The sequence below is a fragment of the Helianthus annuus genome, chromosome 8 (assembly GCF_002127325.2).
Source record: "Helianthus annuus cultivar XRQ/B chromosome 8, HanXRQr2.0-SUNRISE, whole genome shotgun sequence".
Taxonomy (NCBI): domain Eukaryota; kingdom Viridiplantae; phylum Streptophyta; class Magnoliopsida; order Asterales; family Asteraceae; genus Helianthus; species Helianthus annuus.
In genome coordinates this window covers 66,478,579-66,495,125 of record NC_035440.2, presented here as the reverse complement: position 1 = coordinate 66,495,125, position 16,547 = coordinate 66,478,579, and the positions used below count along the sequence as shown (strand labels likewise).

The 16,547-nt window shown below is 36.9% G+C and overlaps 2 protein-coding genes across 3 annotated transcripts; one reads left to right on the top strand and one right to left on the bottom strand.

Annotated features, from left to right (window-relative positions):
* Positions 1 to 2,941: 2,941 nt before the first annotated feature.
* Positions 2,942 to 5,926, top strand: LOC110941868. Its single transcript, XM_022183550.2, has 4 exons — positions 2,942 to 3,093; positions 3,227 to 5,121; positions 5,269 to 5,453; positions 5,514 to 5,926. Exons 2-4 carry the CDS (start codon positions 3,300 to 3,302, stop codon positions 5,718 to 5,720), a joined length of 2,214 nt encoding a protein of 737 aa, XP_022039242.1. The 5' UTR covers positions 2,942 to 3,093; positions 3,227 to 3,299; the 3' UTR covers positions 5,721 to 5,926.
* Positions 5,927 to 9,241: 3,315 nt separating this feature from the next.
* On the bottom strand, positions 9,242 to 15,182 carry LOC110941867 (protein PELOTA 1). Of its 2 annotated transcripts, none has more exons than XR_002594471.2 (16): positions 15,047 to 15,182; positions 14,896 to 14,978; positions 14,576 to 14,651; positions 13,714 to 13,788; positions 13,460 to 13,516; positions 13,331 to 13,376; positions 13,167 to 13,242; positions 11,737 to 11,812; positions 11,591 to 11,623; positions 11,413 to 11,481; positions 10,862 to 10,968; positions 10,701 to 10,773; positions 10,541 to 10,584; positions 10,221 to 10,315; positions 9,996 to 10,102; positions 9,242 to 9,435 (listed from the first exon to the last, which is right to left on the bottom strand). XR_002594471.2 is itself a non-coding variant. In XM_022183549.2 (16 exons), exons 1-16 carry the CDS (start codon positions 15,095 to 15,097, stop codon positions 9,362 to 9,364), a joined length of 1,137 nt encoding a protein of 378 aa, XP_022039241.1. In that variant the 5' UTR covers positions 15,098 to 15,182; the 3' UTR covers positions 9,242 to 9,361. The 2 variants fall into 2 exon arrangements, 1 of the variants encoding a protein (XP_022039241.1); XM_022183549.2 differs by having other exon boundaries at positions 10,546 to 10,584.
* Between the last annotated feature and the right edge of the window lie 1,365 nt (positions 15,183 to 16,547).

The following is a 16,547-nucleotide window of genomic DNA, read 5'->3' as shown; positions in this document are numbered from 1 at the left end:
AAATCAAGAAGGACTTAATCGTACACAAACCCACTTGTCCAAGATTCTATTTTCATAATCAGAAATCTGATCCATGTGCAGATAAGTCAAAATTAAATCAAAAGAGGCTCAAATATGAATTGACAAAAAAGATGTGGGTTACCCCATGGCTGCAAATACACGGTTGCATAGTCACAAAATATCAACTATGCCATCCTAATATTGCCTCGCCAAGATACGGGTCGGATCTTTGATGTCCACCTTTAATACCTATCATCACAGCCTTTAAACAAATGTACAAACAAATATTGTTGCTACCACAACAACGAAAACCACCACCATAAGTATTGTGAGCAAGCACGAAAACCAAATTGACTCAGGTATTAAACACCATCATCGTCACCAAAACCCATAAAATCCAAATCGAATCAGGCATAAATCATGAAACCACATTGAAGGTGTGCCGGAGTGGCCATAGACGGCCGGAAATAGCTCAGAAAGCTGCCGGAAATGACCGGCCAAACCCCACTCTGTCGATCTGTGTCTACATAATCCGAAACATACCCTCGTTGTTACGTCATCTTCACTGTCACCGAACACAATGAAAGTCCAGAGCGAGAGGAGATGGTGATGCAAATGTGGTGGTCGTGATTTCGGCGTTCATGTTCGGCCGGCGGTTTTCCGCGTGTGAAGTGGCTGTGGTTGCAGCTCTCTCACCCTCACTTTCTCAAACCTACAAAACTTAAACATTACCTGATTTAAAGAGAATACTGAGAGACGGGGCAGATAATATATTTTATGAAAGAAAGTTTGTATGGTGGGGAGGAAGATGGTAGAATGTAGATGTGTGGACACATGTATGAAGGAGAAACCGTATACCTTTTTTTTTAAACACACCCCAAGCTCAAGTTACAATCACCCAAAGCCAAAAGTAGTTGCTTCTTTATATAGGTTTTAATATAATAACGATATAATTAGTTAATAAAATAAATTATTAATACAAAATATAATAGCGATATAAAATCTATAAATACAAATATAAACTAACCTTCTCGGTCTATGTTTATGATCGCTTGCCTAGTTCGTAGTTGTGACATGGTTTATTCCTTTTTTTTCTCCGCAATGATCATTTGTGTCCTCTGCACTATAGCGTTTGCAAAAACTGTACGGCTTCACCAGAGGATGAGGAACCCCACGAAGATGAAGAAGACATTTTTTTGATTTTTTAGAGAGTTTAGGATTTTTTTTGTGAGTCTGGGTGAGTATATTTTAAAAAACTGAGAGTTTCATTGGTTAATATGATAAAGAAATTTTTCTATATAAAATAGTTGTTGTACCGGCTATATTGACCAAGAGGGCTCGTCACATTCATTTGTGAGGCGACGGAAGGAAAGCAGGGGGTGGGTGTAGTCGTCCTCGACGGACCATCACGACCCGGGGACGACCCCCATACCCACAAGCCTTGGACCATATGGTGTGGAAGGGTCTAAAAATCAGGCGTTATTCGACACATGGAGGACACGTCAGCGCGCGTCAGAAACGGGGAGTGTGGGAACGGGCATAGAAGAGTGATGTTATTAAACACTTGACACATTTTTTTATTGTTAAATTATATTTAAAAATTATATAAAATCTATTTAATTTTTATAAAAAACAATAATAGTAATTAAACTAATCACATTAATAATTAAACATTACATAATTTAAAAATAAAAACCATTACATAACTAAAAAAACACAAAAAAATTACATAATTAAAATAAAACCTAAAAATTAAACATTAAACATTACTACATAAAAAATCTAATAATCTGCCACACCGAAACATGTCGGAATTCACGGTTGTGGTCGTGCCTGAATTTGATGAGAGCGACTTGTATGATGTCGTCCTCTCCAGGGTCACCACCCGCGTTTTCCACCACAGTGTGTACTGTCTCAAATCTTTCGCAATCCAAACGGATAACCCTGAATCGAGAAGAAAGTGCATCCACGGTTCAGGTGGTGTCACCCTATGGACGCAAAAGTGTTGGAAAATTATCCCCCAAAACGGACCGCTCGAGCGATTACGTGGTGTGTAGTGGCTCAAGGCTTCGACCCACAACTCGCATAATGCGATATCTTCTTCTTCTTCTTCTTCAGCCCAATGAATTGTTGCAATTTTCGGTTTTTGAAGTGGAAATGGGTAGAGAGTTTATAAAATTTTGGGTGAAATGTGAGAGTTGGTAAAATAAAAAGGAAGGAGTGGGTGGTTCAATAGGGGAAAGTTTTAATTTTTAAAAAGTAAAGTTTTTAAAGTTTTAGAAATTTACCGTTGGGGTCAAAAATATCCACGCCAAAATAGAACGTGTCATGTCTACGCGAATTTCATCTCCACACCTGTGAAATTTTCCCCGTCGAAGAAGCCACGTCGTCCTCAACGCCATAAACAGACCGGTATACACAGTATTGACAAGCATCAACGTTAGTGTTAAACGCCCACACCATGTGGTGTTACATCTTAGGGGGGGTCGGTATGAATGCGGTAAACCCTTCGGGGATTTAGAATCACCGATCGGTGATTGAAAGCCGGCCAGATTTCGGTGGGTGGGGACATGCAAAATCGGTGTATAGTTACCGAAGGTGAAGAAGAAGAAATGGAGGAGAGAGAGAGGAGAGAAAGAACCAATCAATTTTTTTTTTTAATTAAGCGGATGTTTGAATCATTTCTAGTGTTTGAGTAGAAAATAAGGAATAAAAGGAGAGAGTTAACATGTTATGAAATTATTGGATAAAGAAAACTTAAATACCTAACATGCTTGAATGATACTCTCACCCTTAAAGTATCCTCAAAAGGGAAAACTCAACTAAGATCTCGCTAGTTAGTCCAAAACCTATGCATGTAATCCACGTTACTAAAATCCAGACATCTGTCAACTTCTCACTGCAAATCAACATCTCTTTATTACCTCCATCCACCACGTGTCTTCTTCTTCACAACCTAATCATCTCACGTTTCCCCAAAACCCCAGCCCATGCTCATCCTCTCCCAAATTACCTGCTACACTTTCCTGTCTTCTTCTCCATCTTACAATCCCTGTAGCTTTCACAATCATATCAATATTCAACACCACGCAGGTACCCATTCAAAATCCTTTTTGTAAAATTTGACATGTTTTTTTGTTTACTTTATGGGCCCTCTTTGATATTAGATCAACTGTTTTTATTTTGCATTTAGAATCAAAAAACTGTTTTTCAACTATTTTGGCAGGCTTCCATTGGATGCAAACAAGAAGCAGCAAGATCTTTTAATCATGAATATGGTATAGTTTTTAAGCATTAAGATGGAAGATCCAGAATCAGAATGGAAGATTCAAGAATATTCATCTTCTGAAGAAGATGATGAAGATGATAAACCTACTGTGGTGAGACGGATCTTGAGCAACGGATATGTGATCGGAAAAGAGTTCGTAATCACCGGGATCTTCATCTCATCTGCACCACTAGTTGTTCCACCACTCGTAGTTGTTTCAGCCATTGGGTATGCCTTTACAGTTCCCTTTGGGGTTCTTTTTGCAAGCTATGCCTGCACTAATAAGATCATGAGCATGTTGCTACCAACCCCATCATCGCCACTGAGGCTGGAATATTATAGTGGTGAAGTTCAACAAGAAGATGATGACTGTAAATTAGGGTTAGGGTTAGATGTTGTTGTTGAAACAAATGAAGGTGATTATGGTGCAGAAGTTGATGATTTTGTTACAGAGAGAGAGGACAATGAACTAGTGGAGGATGTGAATCAAGAGGTTCATGAGACAGAGATGGTGTTCGAGTTGGGTGATGATTATAGACAACCAGATGATTATGGTCCAGAAGTAGAGGGTTATGTTACAGATAAAGAGGACAATGAACTAGTGGAGGATGTGAATCAAGAGGTTGAGACTGAGATCGTATTCGGTTTTGGTGATGATTATAGACAAGAAGGGGAAACTTTGATTGCGAACGTGGACGAAGATGTGGATGAAAGGGAAATGGAAATGGAAATGGAAATGGAAGATGATATGCTTCAAAGAGTAAATGACACCGAGGAGAAAGAAAGAGAGCCGATGGAGGATGTAAAGCAAGGAGTCGAGCTGAGGCCGTGTTTTGACGTGGCCGGTCATGATGATCAAGGGTACGAGGAGGATGCTGGAGAGTATCTAGAGGGAAATGATGATGGTTTAGAGGAAGAACCGAAGGGGGAGGTCGATGAAAGCGAAAGTGATACACAGGAAGTGAATGAAGATGCAATGTTAAGGGACGAAGGATGGGTTGATAATACGGTTGAAGATGATTGCATTGTTAGTGAAAGTGCTTCTGATGTAGCTTTTGGAGATGTTGAGGATGTAGGGACGACCATACCGGTTACAAGTGGAAGTGCTTCTAATGTAGTTTTTGGAGATGTTAAGGATGTAGGGGCAACCATACCGGTTACAAGTGGAAGTGCTTCTGATGTAGATTTTGGAGATGCTAAGGATGTTGAAACTACCAAACCGTTTACAAGTGGAAGTGCTTCTAATGTAGTTTTTGATGATGTTAAGGATGTTGAAACAACTAAATCAGTTACAAATGAAAGTGTTTCTGACGTAGTTTTTGGAGATATCAAGGATGTTGAAACAACCAAACAGGTTACAAGTGAAAGTGCTTCTGATGTAGTTTCTGGAGATGTTAAGGATGTTGGGTCAACCAAACCGATTACAAGTGAAAATGCTTTCAATGTAGTTTTTGGAGATGATACAGATGTTGAAACAACCGAACCGGTTACAGTTATAGAGATCGAGTCGGAGAAACTTGTAGAGAAAGGAAGTAAGAATGACGAGCCTGTAGGTGAGATGCGCCATGTTGTGATTTTATCGGACGGAAATGAAGAAAATAATTTTAATTCACGAGTAGTAGACGAGTTGGATCTGGTGGCAAGAGAAGTGGTAGGAGATGCCAACGAATATGAAAGGAGCATCGAGTCTGATGAAAAGGTACTCAGAGAAAGTATGGGAACTCAGGAGAACAATGGTGGTGATGCATCTACGGATGGAAGCGAAGATGCCATCATGAGAACAATGGAAGAACATTTGATTCATTCAAATGCAGATGCACAGGAAATCGGGGAGGAGAACAATAATTTGGAAGGTATTAACTCTATTGTACTTTGGGTTTTTTACTTTTTGCCTTCACTATGCATGAATTATTAGCTAAATGTATAGTTAATTAAAAAAATGCTGTGAGCTTTTGAAGTATAACTATATTGCCTATTTGATTGGAGTTTCCTGATTGTAGTTGGTAATGAAGTGAAGGAAAATGCTGCTGATGACAGTGTAAAATATACGGACAAGGAAAATGCTGCTGATGACAATGGTAATGAAGTGAAGGAAAATGTTTCTGATGATGTCTTGGAGCGCACACCCTCAAAACACAACACGGACAATGCAAAGGTCGTGTATAAGAAAATGCCATCCAGAGAGGTGAGTACCACATTTCTCTTTAACTCATGTGATATGTGACTCATGATTCAATGGTTGCAGGATAATTTGGATGATGAGAAGATTTGGGAAAAAATTGGGGCATTGAGGACAATAGTGGGATACCAAACCCCTAGTCAGCCAACGTGTATAGGGGAACTAAAGGCTCTTTATGTGTTTACGGGTGTTGAGCCACCAGCCTCATTCGAAGGTGATTCAGATCTGGATGCTAAGCTCAAGTTCCTCATGGCGATTGTGGGAGTCAAGTAACTAGTGCCTGTCGAGTGCCGGAATGTGTACCTTGTTCTATTCTTGTTGCTTGGTTTTAGAACTCTCCATAAATTGGACTGCTGGTTTGTCTACATAATGTTCGTTACTTTGATTAGTTATGACTTGTGTGTTTGAATCTTTCAGTTATATGTTTGAACTTCTTGTGGGTGATTTTATAATATATAATATGGTATGGGGTTTTATCATACTTTACCAACACAAATAATGCCATCATAGGTAACACAAGAAGTGTGTAAAAAGTTGTTCAGGTTTGTCCAGCCTCTAGAAAAACTCAAGTAAAAGCAAGGCTATAATGAAAGATTATAAGAATACATGTAGTGGACGACATAAATAGTGCCTCCACCCTTGGGTGTTTTGCGGCATGTGGCATTTTTATAAAATAGGTGTGGTGGGACGTGGGTATTGTGGGGCACTATATTAAAAGGATGTAATAGAATTAAATAAAAAAACCATTAAAAAAGGTATTGGCCAAACAAAAAGAATAATGCATGCCATTGGCCAAAAATATTGAACCAAGGCGTGGAAAACAGAACGCTTTGAGCATTTCTTTTCTAAAAAAACGTCTAGGGGGCGGGTGTGGGGCGTGGAGTGGCGTTTTTTGGGGAAAAACGTCCAAAAACCCCCCACTACGGGTAGTTTAAGTAAGATGTTATCGGATATCATCGTTAAATACTTGTACCTTTTGAAGAGAGTTATTAGGGTGGAGTGGTCGTACATGGGTTCACTGACGGGTTGGAGTCGCAACTGCCTTCTTCTAGCTGAATAGCTCTGGGTTAAAGGGGTCGCAACTGCCTTCATCTAGCATTCTAGCTAGATGGGATCATCATCCGGTTAATGAACCAGCGCTGGATGAGAAGAAAGTGGGTGTTGATTTTCTGAGGAGGCGTAGAGCTAGAACACCTTCGCAAGTGGTACAGGTTTGTTTGAGTTCATGCAGGTTGAGATGAGATGGCACCCTATCATTAGTTGGTGGTGAGGGTTCACAAGGTTGAGCTTTGAATGCCATGTTCCCCTTAGAAAAAATGTATAATTAGTATTAAAATAATGTTAAATTATATGATATGCTATAAGGTTTCTAAAAACGAATCTGATAGGATGCAGATAATTTAACGACCAAAATAATTAGAAAAACATATCAAAAGAAATCTATTTCAATCTATTCTGATAAACTAGAATCTAAGTCAATTATTAGGTGTTACTTTGACCTACTCTTAAATTTTCTTTTCAGAGTAAAATGATTCTAGGTAATTAGACTTAGGATGGAAGGGGCGTGCGGGGAGGCCGCGCGGTGAGTAGAGACCCCGCGCGGGCACACCGCCGCCGGCTCTCCTTTGGTTCGGTGAAGTCATGATTTCGATGAATACTTGCCGAATTGGATTTCTGAACATTATAAAGTATCTTTTGCACATTTGAACGTTAATAACGGTTTTAAATAAAAAAAAATTACAATTTTCTTATTTAAACCACACCATTTCTCACTTCACTTGCAATCCAAACTTCTATCAACCAAATCATTTCTTTCACAATCCAAAAACCTCACTCTATTTTTTAAAATAGCAGATGACATACCGTTGTTTATTCCATACGACATCAGTGAAGACGATGTTTCTTCCTCAAGCAATAGTAGCTTAATTTTTTTTTAAATCTCATCAAGCAAACCGAAATAGAAGACACGGGCATATCTAGTAAAAAAAGAGTTGTCTGTTGTGATAGAGAGAAAGGCCATGAAACCCTTATGGCAGATTATTTTGTCGAGGAGCCCAAATACAATGATGAATTTTTTTCGTCATAGTTTTAGTATGTCAAAGAGGTTGTTTTTAAAAAATTGTGAGCGACGTGCAAGCGAATAACCCGTGGTTTCAAGAGGGCGTGGATGGGAGAATGAAGAAGAGTTTTACATCGTTGCAAAAAGATTACATCGGCAATTAAACAACTTTCAACCGGTAACCCTCCAGACGAGAACGAGGAGTATTTATATATGGTCGAAAGAACTTCCCATGACTGTCTATAATATTTTTTCCAAACGGTATGTAATTTATGCACTTCCAAGTTCTTATGTAGACCGACAAGCCACGACGTTGCGCTTTATACCAAGCTTATGAGGAGAAACATCACCTTCCTGGGTTGTTGGGTAGCCTTGAGTGTACGCATTTTGTTTGTAATGTTGTAGTGATAGTTGTGGGTAGATTTCATATTTTATGTTTTGGCCTTTGGGTATAAACAACCTCCATGTAACCCTAACTACATACGATTAATACAAACATTTTACCTGAAATTCTCTTGTTTCAACTAGAAATCATACTCAAGAAATCGTAAATTAGTATCCTATCACATTTCATATAAATTTCATAATTTTGAAAATAGAACTTTACATACCACGCCGATGAAAAAAAGAAAAAGAAATATCTATAAAACATAAAAGATGGTCCAGCTATGCTAATCACGAAAGAAAATGGTGTTGGACAAGAAAGAAAAAGCATGTCAGGTAATACATATGAGTGTGTGTACACAGGGGCGGATCTACTTCATTACAAGGGGGAACGCCCGCTACCGCTTGGCGCTCCAGCGGTAGTGTAAAATTAGTGTAAATTTTGGAAAAATTCGACATTTTTTCGATTTCGTTACCGCTTTCTTATAAAACGTTACCGCTTGGCGGATTTTCTAGATCCGCCACTGTGTGTACACAACTGCATACACAATATTATTCAGAAGAGTCCAAACACTAAACATACATGTGTTTTTTTTTTTATTTAATTTTTAAAATTTAACATTCAATTTAATATCACACAACACATCCACGCTATTAATTCATAATCTTCACCAATTATAACGAACATAATGGATGAAGAAGATAGACTATTTTCAATTTTGTGCATCCTCGAGACGATTTATTAAATCCTAAACCTCCAAACAGGTTGAAATTCAAATACTCGTAGATTATAGCAATAAAGTTTAAACAGTCATATTACACATTAATTAATTACAAAGTCAAAAACGTTTGTTGGTTGACTCAGCCGGCTCCAACTCAACCCGTACTAAAAACCAACCTCAACCCTATGTTTAAAAAAAGTGTGAAGCGCACAAAAGCGACAAGGTTTAAAACCGAGATGCAAAGCACAAAAGCAGTGAGCCTTTCGTACGCAAGGCATAAAGTGGTTATATAATTTATTTTATATCTCATACGTTTTTAGCATCCCCTACCTATGATTTAATTATAATTAAGCTTTATATATGCTTTAAAATGGAAAAAAAAAAACATAAATGTACAACATGAAAAGCCTGTTGTACAACAGTCAGCTGCACAAAACAAACCATGTACAAAAGGCACACACGTCACCTGCGCCACAGGTCAATTTTTACCCTAAAAAACACGCCTCACCTGCGCCTTAGGTCGCCTCGGGCCTAGGCACACTTTTTAAACCAAGCCCCGACCCGACCCGAACAATTACTCAACCCACCCATTTACGACCTCTCTACTGCCATGATTCAACCCCTTGATGTTATCATAATAAGGAAGTCTATAACTCATGAAGAGGTTACACATTATAAGAAACACTATGGGTATATTCAGTAATCCATAAGTATAAAACACTCTGATTAATTAATTTCTGTAGCATAAATTACATCTCGATGTCATCAAGGTCCGGAAGGGGGAAACGAAGTATTGCAGCGACTCCAGTCAGTTGTGCCAGTTCTGAAATTATGCAAAAAAAAATCATCATGTCAACAGGCATGGGGAAGTTGGGTACGGTAACATTTCAAGGGTTTAGACTGGTGGGTGTGGGCGTGGCCAAGGAGCGTTTTGGTGGGCGTTGCCCGCTTGGCGTGGCAATAGTGCTTGGCGTGGGGCGCTGGCCTGGTGTGACGTGTCTGGCAATGGTTGGTTGGGTGTTGATGACCGTTTAGCTAGCCGTTAGGCATAAAGAAAATTAGGTGCAACATGGCACCCCAACGCCGGCCTGGCCACGCCCCTTCCACACCCCACTTTTTTGGGTGTGGACTGGTGGAGCCCACACCTGCCACGTGTCGAGCAATGCCACCAACCCAAGCCCCTCCACACCCCCATAGTATTTAGGTCAAAACAAATCAATGTTTTAAAGCACTTTTCAAGCATAGTTTCTCAGTTTGTTTTTCAATAATTAGCCTGTCAAAATGATTCCTCATGTTCAACCATCCTATTTTTTTATAAACGATAAAAGAAATTTTATGCATTTAACATAAAATAAAATGGTGTAAAATGAGAAGTGTACTTACGCTCCCCTGAGACATGCATTGAAGAAAATATATGAACCGAGCCCCCTGAGTCCTTTACTGTGTTGACCAAATTTACGTATCTTTGCCTTGTAGCTACATCAGAACTCCTGTAGAAAATATACAAAACTTTAAATAAATAAATACATTATTCAGATTATACTAAAAATGCTTATTTTATGTATTATATTGTGCCTGTTTGCAACAGAAAAAAAAGGAATTAAAAACCTGAAAAGATCATCTGTGATAAGTAATGTCTGAACAGCCATTCGTTCATGCGCAACCTCAACATGCTTTGGTCCATAACATGCACGATGTGGATCCTAACGGTGTTCAAAAATATCAAATGAAACCGTAGACTAACTGTTCATTTTCAGCATTAATATACAACCAAAAACATATATTGATCGGCAATCGATGTTGCATAACGTTATCTTGCCAATCTTAGCATGTTAAACAATTATATTTAAATTAATTTCAATGTTGTATAAAAATATACATTCTAAAAGGAATAGATAATGATCCAACAAGATGATCAAAGATGGAACCTGACGTTTGAAAGCATGGTGTAGAAATCCTTAAGTGCTCGGACCTAGAGAGAGAGAGAGAGAGGTTAATGACTGTTCCTAAAAGAACTGAAAAAAGCAAGTAAAGCTCTGGAAGAGAACTGAAATTGAAATGCTTATAGCAATTGGGCTTGTGGGCTACCTCTTGGGCTGCTTTTGTATCTTTGATCATATTCATCACATTCGGAGCATCGAGAACTTCTCTCAAACTATGTCTGCATAAACATACAAGCGAAAGTATAATATTTACTGCATAAAGATGAAATATTTTACAAGACATTATAGTTGCAGCAATAGATATACTTGTATCCTGAAGTCGAATGCACAAGAATGATGCGTGATTTGTTCTCAATTATGTTCCTTAGATCTCTTCTTTCTGCTTCCAACATTAAATGGCGATGAAATTGATCCTAAAGTACATATAAAAACAATTAAGATACAGAATATGTTTAAACACAGTACTTTATCACACACAAAACATCATTTTGCCACACAAATTAGTTTCAGTATACAATTTAGATGTGGCAATTTCCACCCATTTACTTAGGAATGACGATTTAGGCTGTATTTTTCCTCAAACAGGTCTAATAAAAAAGTGTTCACAAGATGAGCAGGTCAAACAGGTTAAATGTCACCTAAAGTCTATCTTGTGTATACAAACTTCTCAAATCATAAATGATGTTTCTAAATCAAACTAACACATTATACATTTATGAAAAAAGATTAATAACTGGCTAAGAAAGTGTTTTTACGATCAACACGAACCCATCCGTCCATTTTTTCACTCTTTAAACACACGTCCAATTTTAAGATCACCATGTAATGATCTAGTAATATCAGCTGGAAATACCGACCTTTGTGAATCCTGGACTTGCAATAACAGCACACCGAACAACCTTGAAGTCAATATGCTTCACAAACGCCTGGAGAAATTATTAAAAAAAGTTTTAATGATTTCCATTTTCCACATGTGTGCATGAAAGTGAAACCTGCAATTACAGAAATACAAGAATAAGCAGAATATGAACTCACCTGTAAAACATTCTCATAGAATTTATTCAAAGCCTGTAATCCAAATTAACATACATAAATTTAATATCAGGCACCCACATATGTAAAATCCATATTAAAATCAACAATAAAGATTTGAATTCAAACAAGTTCATTTTGGAACATACTTTGTCATAACCAGCAACAGAAGGTCCATGCTTGCGAGGAATTGAGGCTTCTATCCGAGAAGGTGTAATAGTCAAACTGATGAAAAATTGACCAAATTAGCATTGTGCAACTCACATCGACAAAAAAAGTTCATTGTAATCATAGTTGTTAAAAGCCATCGCCTCTTGCGCCTAGGCCCATTTTTCAGGCGAGGCGAGGCAGTTGCGCTTTAAGTCGAGGAAATTGCGCTTTAATTCTCTAGGTGATGGTTCAGGCACACATTCCGGCGAGATTCCTAGATTGCGGAGAGTTTCCAGCAAAATTCTCTAAATTCCGACAAGATTCTAGCCAGATTTCTACTTTTATCCAAGGAAAACTACTTTTATACACTAATTTTAGAACTTTTGGTACTAAATAGATGATATAAAGTGTTGCATAATAGATTTTGTTAATTTTATTTGAAGAATAGTATTCTTTTCTAATATATAATATGTTTTTTTTTATTTTTTTCTCATTATGCGCTTTATTTTTCTCAAGCCCTCGCTTTTATTGCGCTTTGCGCCTAGGCCCCAGGCGAGGCCTATGCGCCTTGAGTGCACCTAGTGCCTTTAACAACTATGATTGTAATAATATATTTTGGAATTAGAGATTTGATTGCACCTTAAGTCTCAATAGTCTGTTTAAAGTTTGGGTATAAAAGAAACTGCTTCTGGTAACCAAATAATAAGTTTCATATCATCTAAAACGAAACTGGTAATCTAAAGGTAAAATAATGTTAATTATTCACCTTTCTTTAAGCTAATGTGAGACTTTTACTTCATTTTTACAAACCATCTATTTTGTTCAGATAAATGTCCTTATTGGTCGTCTTACCTATTTATTTTAAAATAATCAGATTATGTAACATACCAACATTCAAAGTCTGGTTAACTGAATCTTACATCCACAAACAGATGAAGAATATGTTCTACAATTTTTTTATAATCACCATCAAAGTGCACCCTTTATAAGCACGTTCAGGTCCTTTCATCTAGACATGACTTTAAATATCGATCAAAACTTGAAATATGGTAAAATCCATGGTTACAGCCATAAACAACAAACCGCTACGGAGGATTAGGTTCAAGAGTGAACACTAGTGTAGTTTGCGAACTGAGCGAACTAATCGGCCATACATGTGTGTAGATCAATGGCCAGGATTTGATGATGAAATACACTAGTGTATTTTACGATTTGATGATGAAATACACTAGTGTATTTTACGATTTGATGATGAAATCGTAGCCATCCACGTGTGTAAATCAATGGCCAAGATTTGTTCACTCAGTTCGCAAATACACTAGTGTTCACTCTAGAACCCCACCCCCACTACGGAACTATATCCACATGAAGGAAAAAAGAGGATTAAGAAAAAATAAAACGATGTAATTGTACATTATGATTAGGTTACCTTTTACCAACAAGGAGAATATGTGCCAACCCTTCTTGCATTAGCACCACTGCCAGATCAGCACTGGCAGAAGGATCTAAATCAAGAAACAGAGAGAACCATCAGAGTGAAAAAAAAAAGTAATTATTGAGATGTTTCATGCCTGTAAAATTACCAAAATATACCTGAGGCTTGTTTAAGTGCTTCTATTGCTAGTGTGTCCCATAACACCTGCAATGCAACCAGTCACCCACTTCAGAAACAACTACTAGTTATAAAAATAAAAAATAAAAAGGATGAAATTTAAGTAATACCTTTCTTAGCACAAAAGCCCTTTTTAATTCAAGTTCAAGTGTATGAAATTGCCCTATCTGCAAGCAAAAAAAAACATAAGGTAAACAACTTGTTCTACAACGTTCCTTTGGGAAGAACTGATCAAATAAATTTTTTATATCCCTACAAAGCGTCTATCCTGTAAGGTTTATTAGTCATGTTTAGTTTCTTGGATTCTATTTACTTCATTCTTGATCACAAAATTTGTATATGCTTGAATAAAATGGGCACCTACTTTTACATGCTCATTTTCCAGGATGTTCTTCCCACGAACTCTTAGCACACCACCTTCTTTGTCATAATCAACATTCTGCAAACAATTTCACAGCATATAAATGGAAACATGTAGCTACTGATGCTCAGACATAACTACCAAGTGTTCCAGATAGTTATTAAAGGCACTAGGCGCACTCAAGGCGCATAGGCCTCGCCTGGGGCCTAGGCGCAAAGCGCAAAAAAGCGAGGGCCTGAGAAAAATAAAGCGCATAACGAAAAAATTTTAAAAATATATTATGTATTAGAAAAAGAATACTATTCTTCAAATAAAATAAACAAAGTCTATTATGTAACACTTTATATCATCTAATTAGTACCAAAATATTAGTGTATTAGTGTAGAAAAGTAGTTTTCCTTGATTAAAAGTAGAAATTTGGCTAGAATCTTGTCAGAATTTAGTCGGGAACTCTCCGGAATCTAGGAATCTTGCCGGAATGTGCGCCTGAACCATCACCTGGAGAGTTAAAGCGCAATTTCCTTGACTTAAAGCGCAACTGCCTCGCCTCGCCTGAAAAATGGGCCTAGGCGCAAGAGGCGATGGCTTTTAACAACTATGTGTTCCACTAAAGTCTTTTTGTTCATCTAAAGTCACTCAACTTTCATTAGGTGGTGTTCGAATTATCCGTAATTTTTTTATTAATGTTTAAAAAAGTTATAAAAGCAATGCAAATGAAGCATATATGAATATTGGTTGCTATTTAGTGAATTTATTTTCTTGACTATAACCTCCTACTTCAAGTTAACCGGAAAATATCTATCGTTTATCAGTGTAACACTTAGGAGGCTTAGTTATTGTAGCACTAACAACAAACTCACCTTACCTCAACTTTGATTTCAAGTTTCAATTTCACCCGTTCTGCTTCTCTTGATCCAGAAGCTGCTTCTCTAAGAACTTTTCTACTCAGCACACAAATAAAGAAAGATATTAATAATTCCAGTACCAGAACTCTATAAGTGAAAATACAAAGTTATTAGGGTAATAAAACACAAATCTAGATGCTAAAAAATATGCAATTAATTAACTAATAAAGTGAAACTTATTTAGCAACAAAACAGAAAAATTATAGATTCAAATCGATTTATAAAATCAAGAGCTAGATGAAATTATAAAATCATGTTGAATTGAATTGAATTGAAGTACCTGATGGTAACAGCCATGACAGTATCACCTGGAGCAATTAGGTTATAAGCGAGCCACAAATCATCTGCTTCATCAGGAATCATCTGTTTCGGAAACGAAAGAGAATCAATAATCGAAAGATGAATGTTATCGGTGACGGAGATAGGATTACCTTAACGCTTCCGGGGCCGTCGGGAACGAAATCTCTCCGAACGATCTTCATGGAAACAACAACTGTGCGTCTTCGAGTTTTCTAGGTTTAAACCCTTTACTCAGCAATTAACTTATGTAGCACAAACGATGCCCTGTTTTTTTTTTAGGGGGTGTTTGGCCTAGCTTTTATTTTATTTTTTATTTTTTCTTATGTTTATATTTTAAAGTAGCTTATGCTTATTTTCTTTTATTTAATAAGCTATTTTTAAGTGTTTAGATTAGCCAAGTTGATAATTAATAATTAATCTTTAGTTGTTTGTTAAGTTATTTTGTATTATGGGAAGGGGTAAAATATCATTGTGTGTAATGAGTAAAAAACCATCTTCTTCAAATAAGCTTATTCAAATAAGCTAAAAAACCATGTTCCCATAAGCTTTTTGGAATTAGCTTATATAAGCTAATAAGCATAAGCTTAAAAAGCTAAACCAAACACCCATTAATGCTTATTTTGTAAAAATAAACTAAAAAAGCTATAAACTTAGATAAAAAAAAAAAAAAACTAGGCCAAACACCCCCTTAAAGGGAAATTACTATGAGCAAAATATAATAGTAATAATAACTAGTCTTAATTTCCAGCGTTGCGGCAAAGACGTAAAATCATGTTATCAGTGTTGTGGGGTTAAAGGTGTAAACACCGTGCTAAGTGGCAATCGAACGACAACCAAAATAGAGAAAAAAACGTAATGTAAAACCACAAATTTTTAACACTAAGTGACTCACGTTATGTAAAATGTAGATAAAGTCGAATTTATACCGACACGTTTAGAAAGTCGAGGGGGTAAAAAAACCCAGAGGGACCAAGTGTGACCACCAAACACCCTATTAAGTAGCAACTGAACGAGCGATGACCAAATCCAGAAAAAAAAAACATAAAATAAAAACTAATAAAAAACTACACTTGTTTAACTTTTGTGGCAAAATAGTAAAAGAAATAAAAACCAAAGTTTTGTTGCAAAAAAACAAAAAAAAAAGAACCACAAGAGACAAAAAAGATACTATTCATTACCATGTTATAAATTAATATATAAAAACAATATATAAAAACAATAATAATAATAATAATCTAGCTACTGTATTAAAAGAATACATCTTTGCCACATGTCATCCTCTTAGCCAACCATTTTGATGATGTAGACATCCTCTTAATTAAGAGAATACAAGTTTGGGCGGCAAACCTTTTCCCTCATGCGTTCTTTACAATCTTTCTAAATCTTATTTCCTTAACTATGAAACCCTAATTCCATTCCTTCATCTACGCCTCTTTTTCTCTCCGATTCTCTCTACGCATCTCAGAATTCTTCAAATCCTAGGTTCTTCATCTAGGGCTGATTGACGACGAGGATGTTCGTCCTCCGTATCAAGCGAATGGAATCCATCTCTAATAACTTGGCAATGCTCATTAGCCTAATAATTATATTTTAAGTGGCAATTGTATAGAGCCTTTGTCCAGCTTCTTTTCT

Bases quoted from the DNA above. Each gene is read 5' to 3' on its own strand.
- LOC110941868 (XM_022183550.2), top strand. From the start codon at position 3,300: ATGGAAGATCCAGAATCAGAATGGAAGATTCAAGAATATTCATCTTCT. The intron at 5,122-5,268 runs GTATTAACTCTA...TCCTGATTGTAG, and splicing joins GGAGAACAATAATTTGGAAG to TTGGTAATGAAGTGAAGGAA. The intron at 5,454-5,513 runs GTGAGTACCACA...CAATGGTTGCAG, and splicing joins AGAAAATGCCATCCAGAGAG to GATAATTTGGATGATGAGAA.
- LOC110941867 (XM_022183549.2), bottom strand. From the start codon at position 15,097: ATGAAGATCGTTCGGAGAGATTTCGTTCCCGACGGCCCCGGAAGCGTT. The intron at 13,243-13,330 runs GTATATTTTGGT...TTCTTGATTTAG, and splicing joins AGCACTTAAACAAGCCTCAG to ATCCTTCTGCCAGTGCTGAT. The intron at 10,316-10,545 runs GTCAGGTTCCAT...GAACACCGTTAG, and splicing joins TCTACACCATGCTTTCAAAC to GATCCACATCGTGCATGTTA.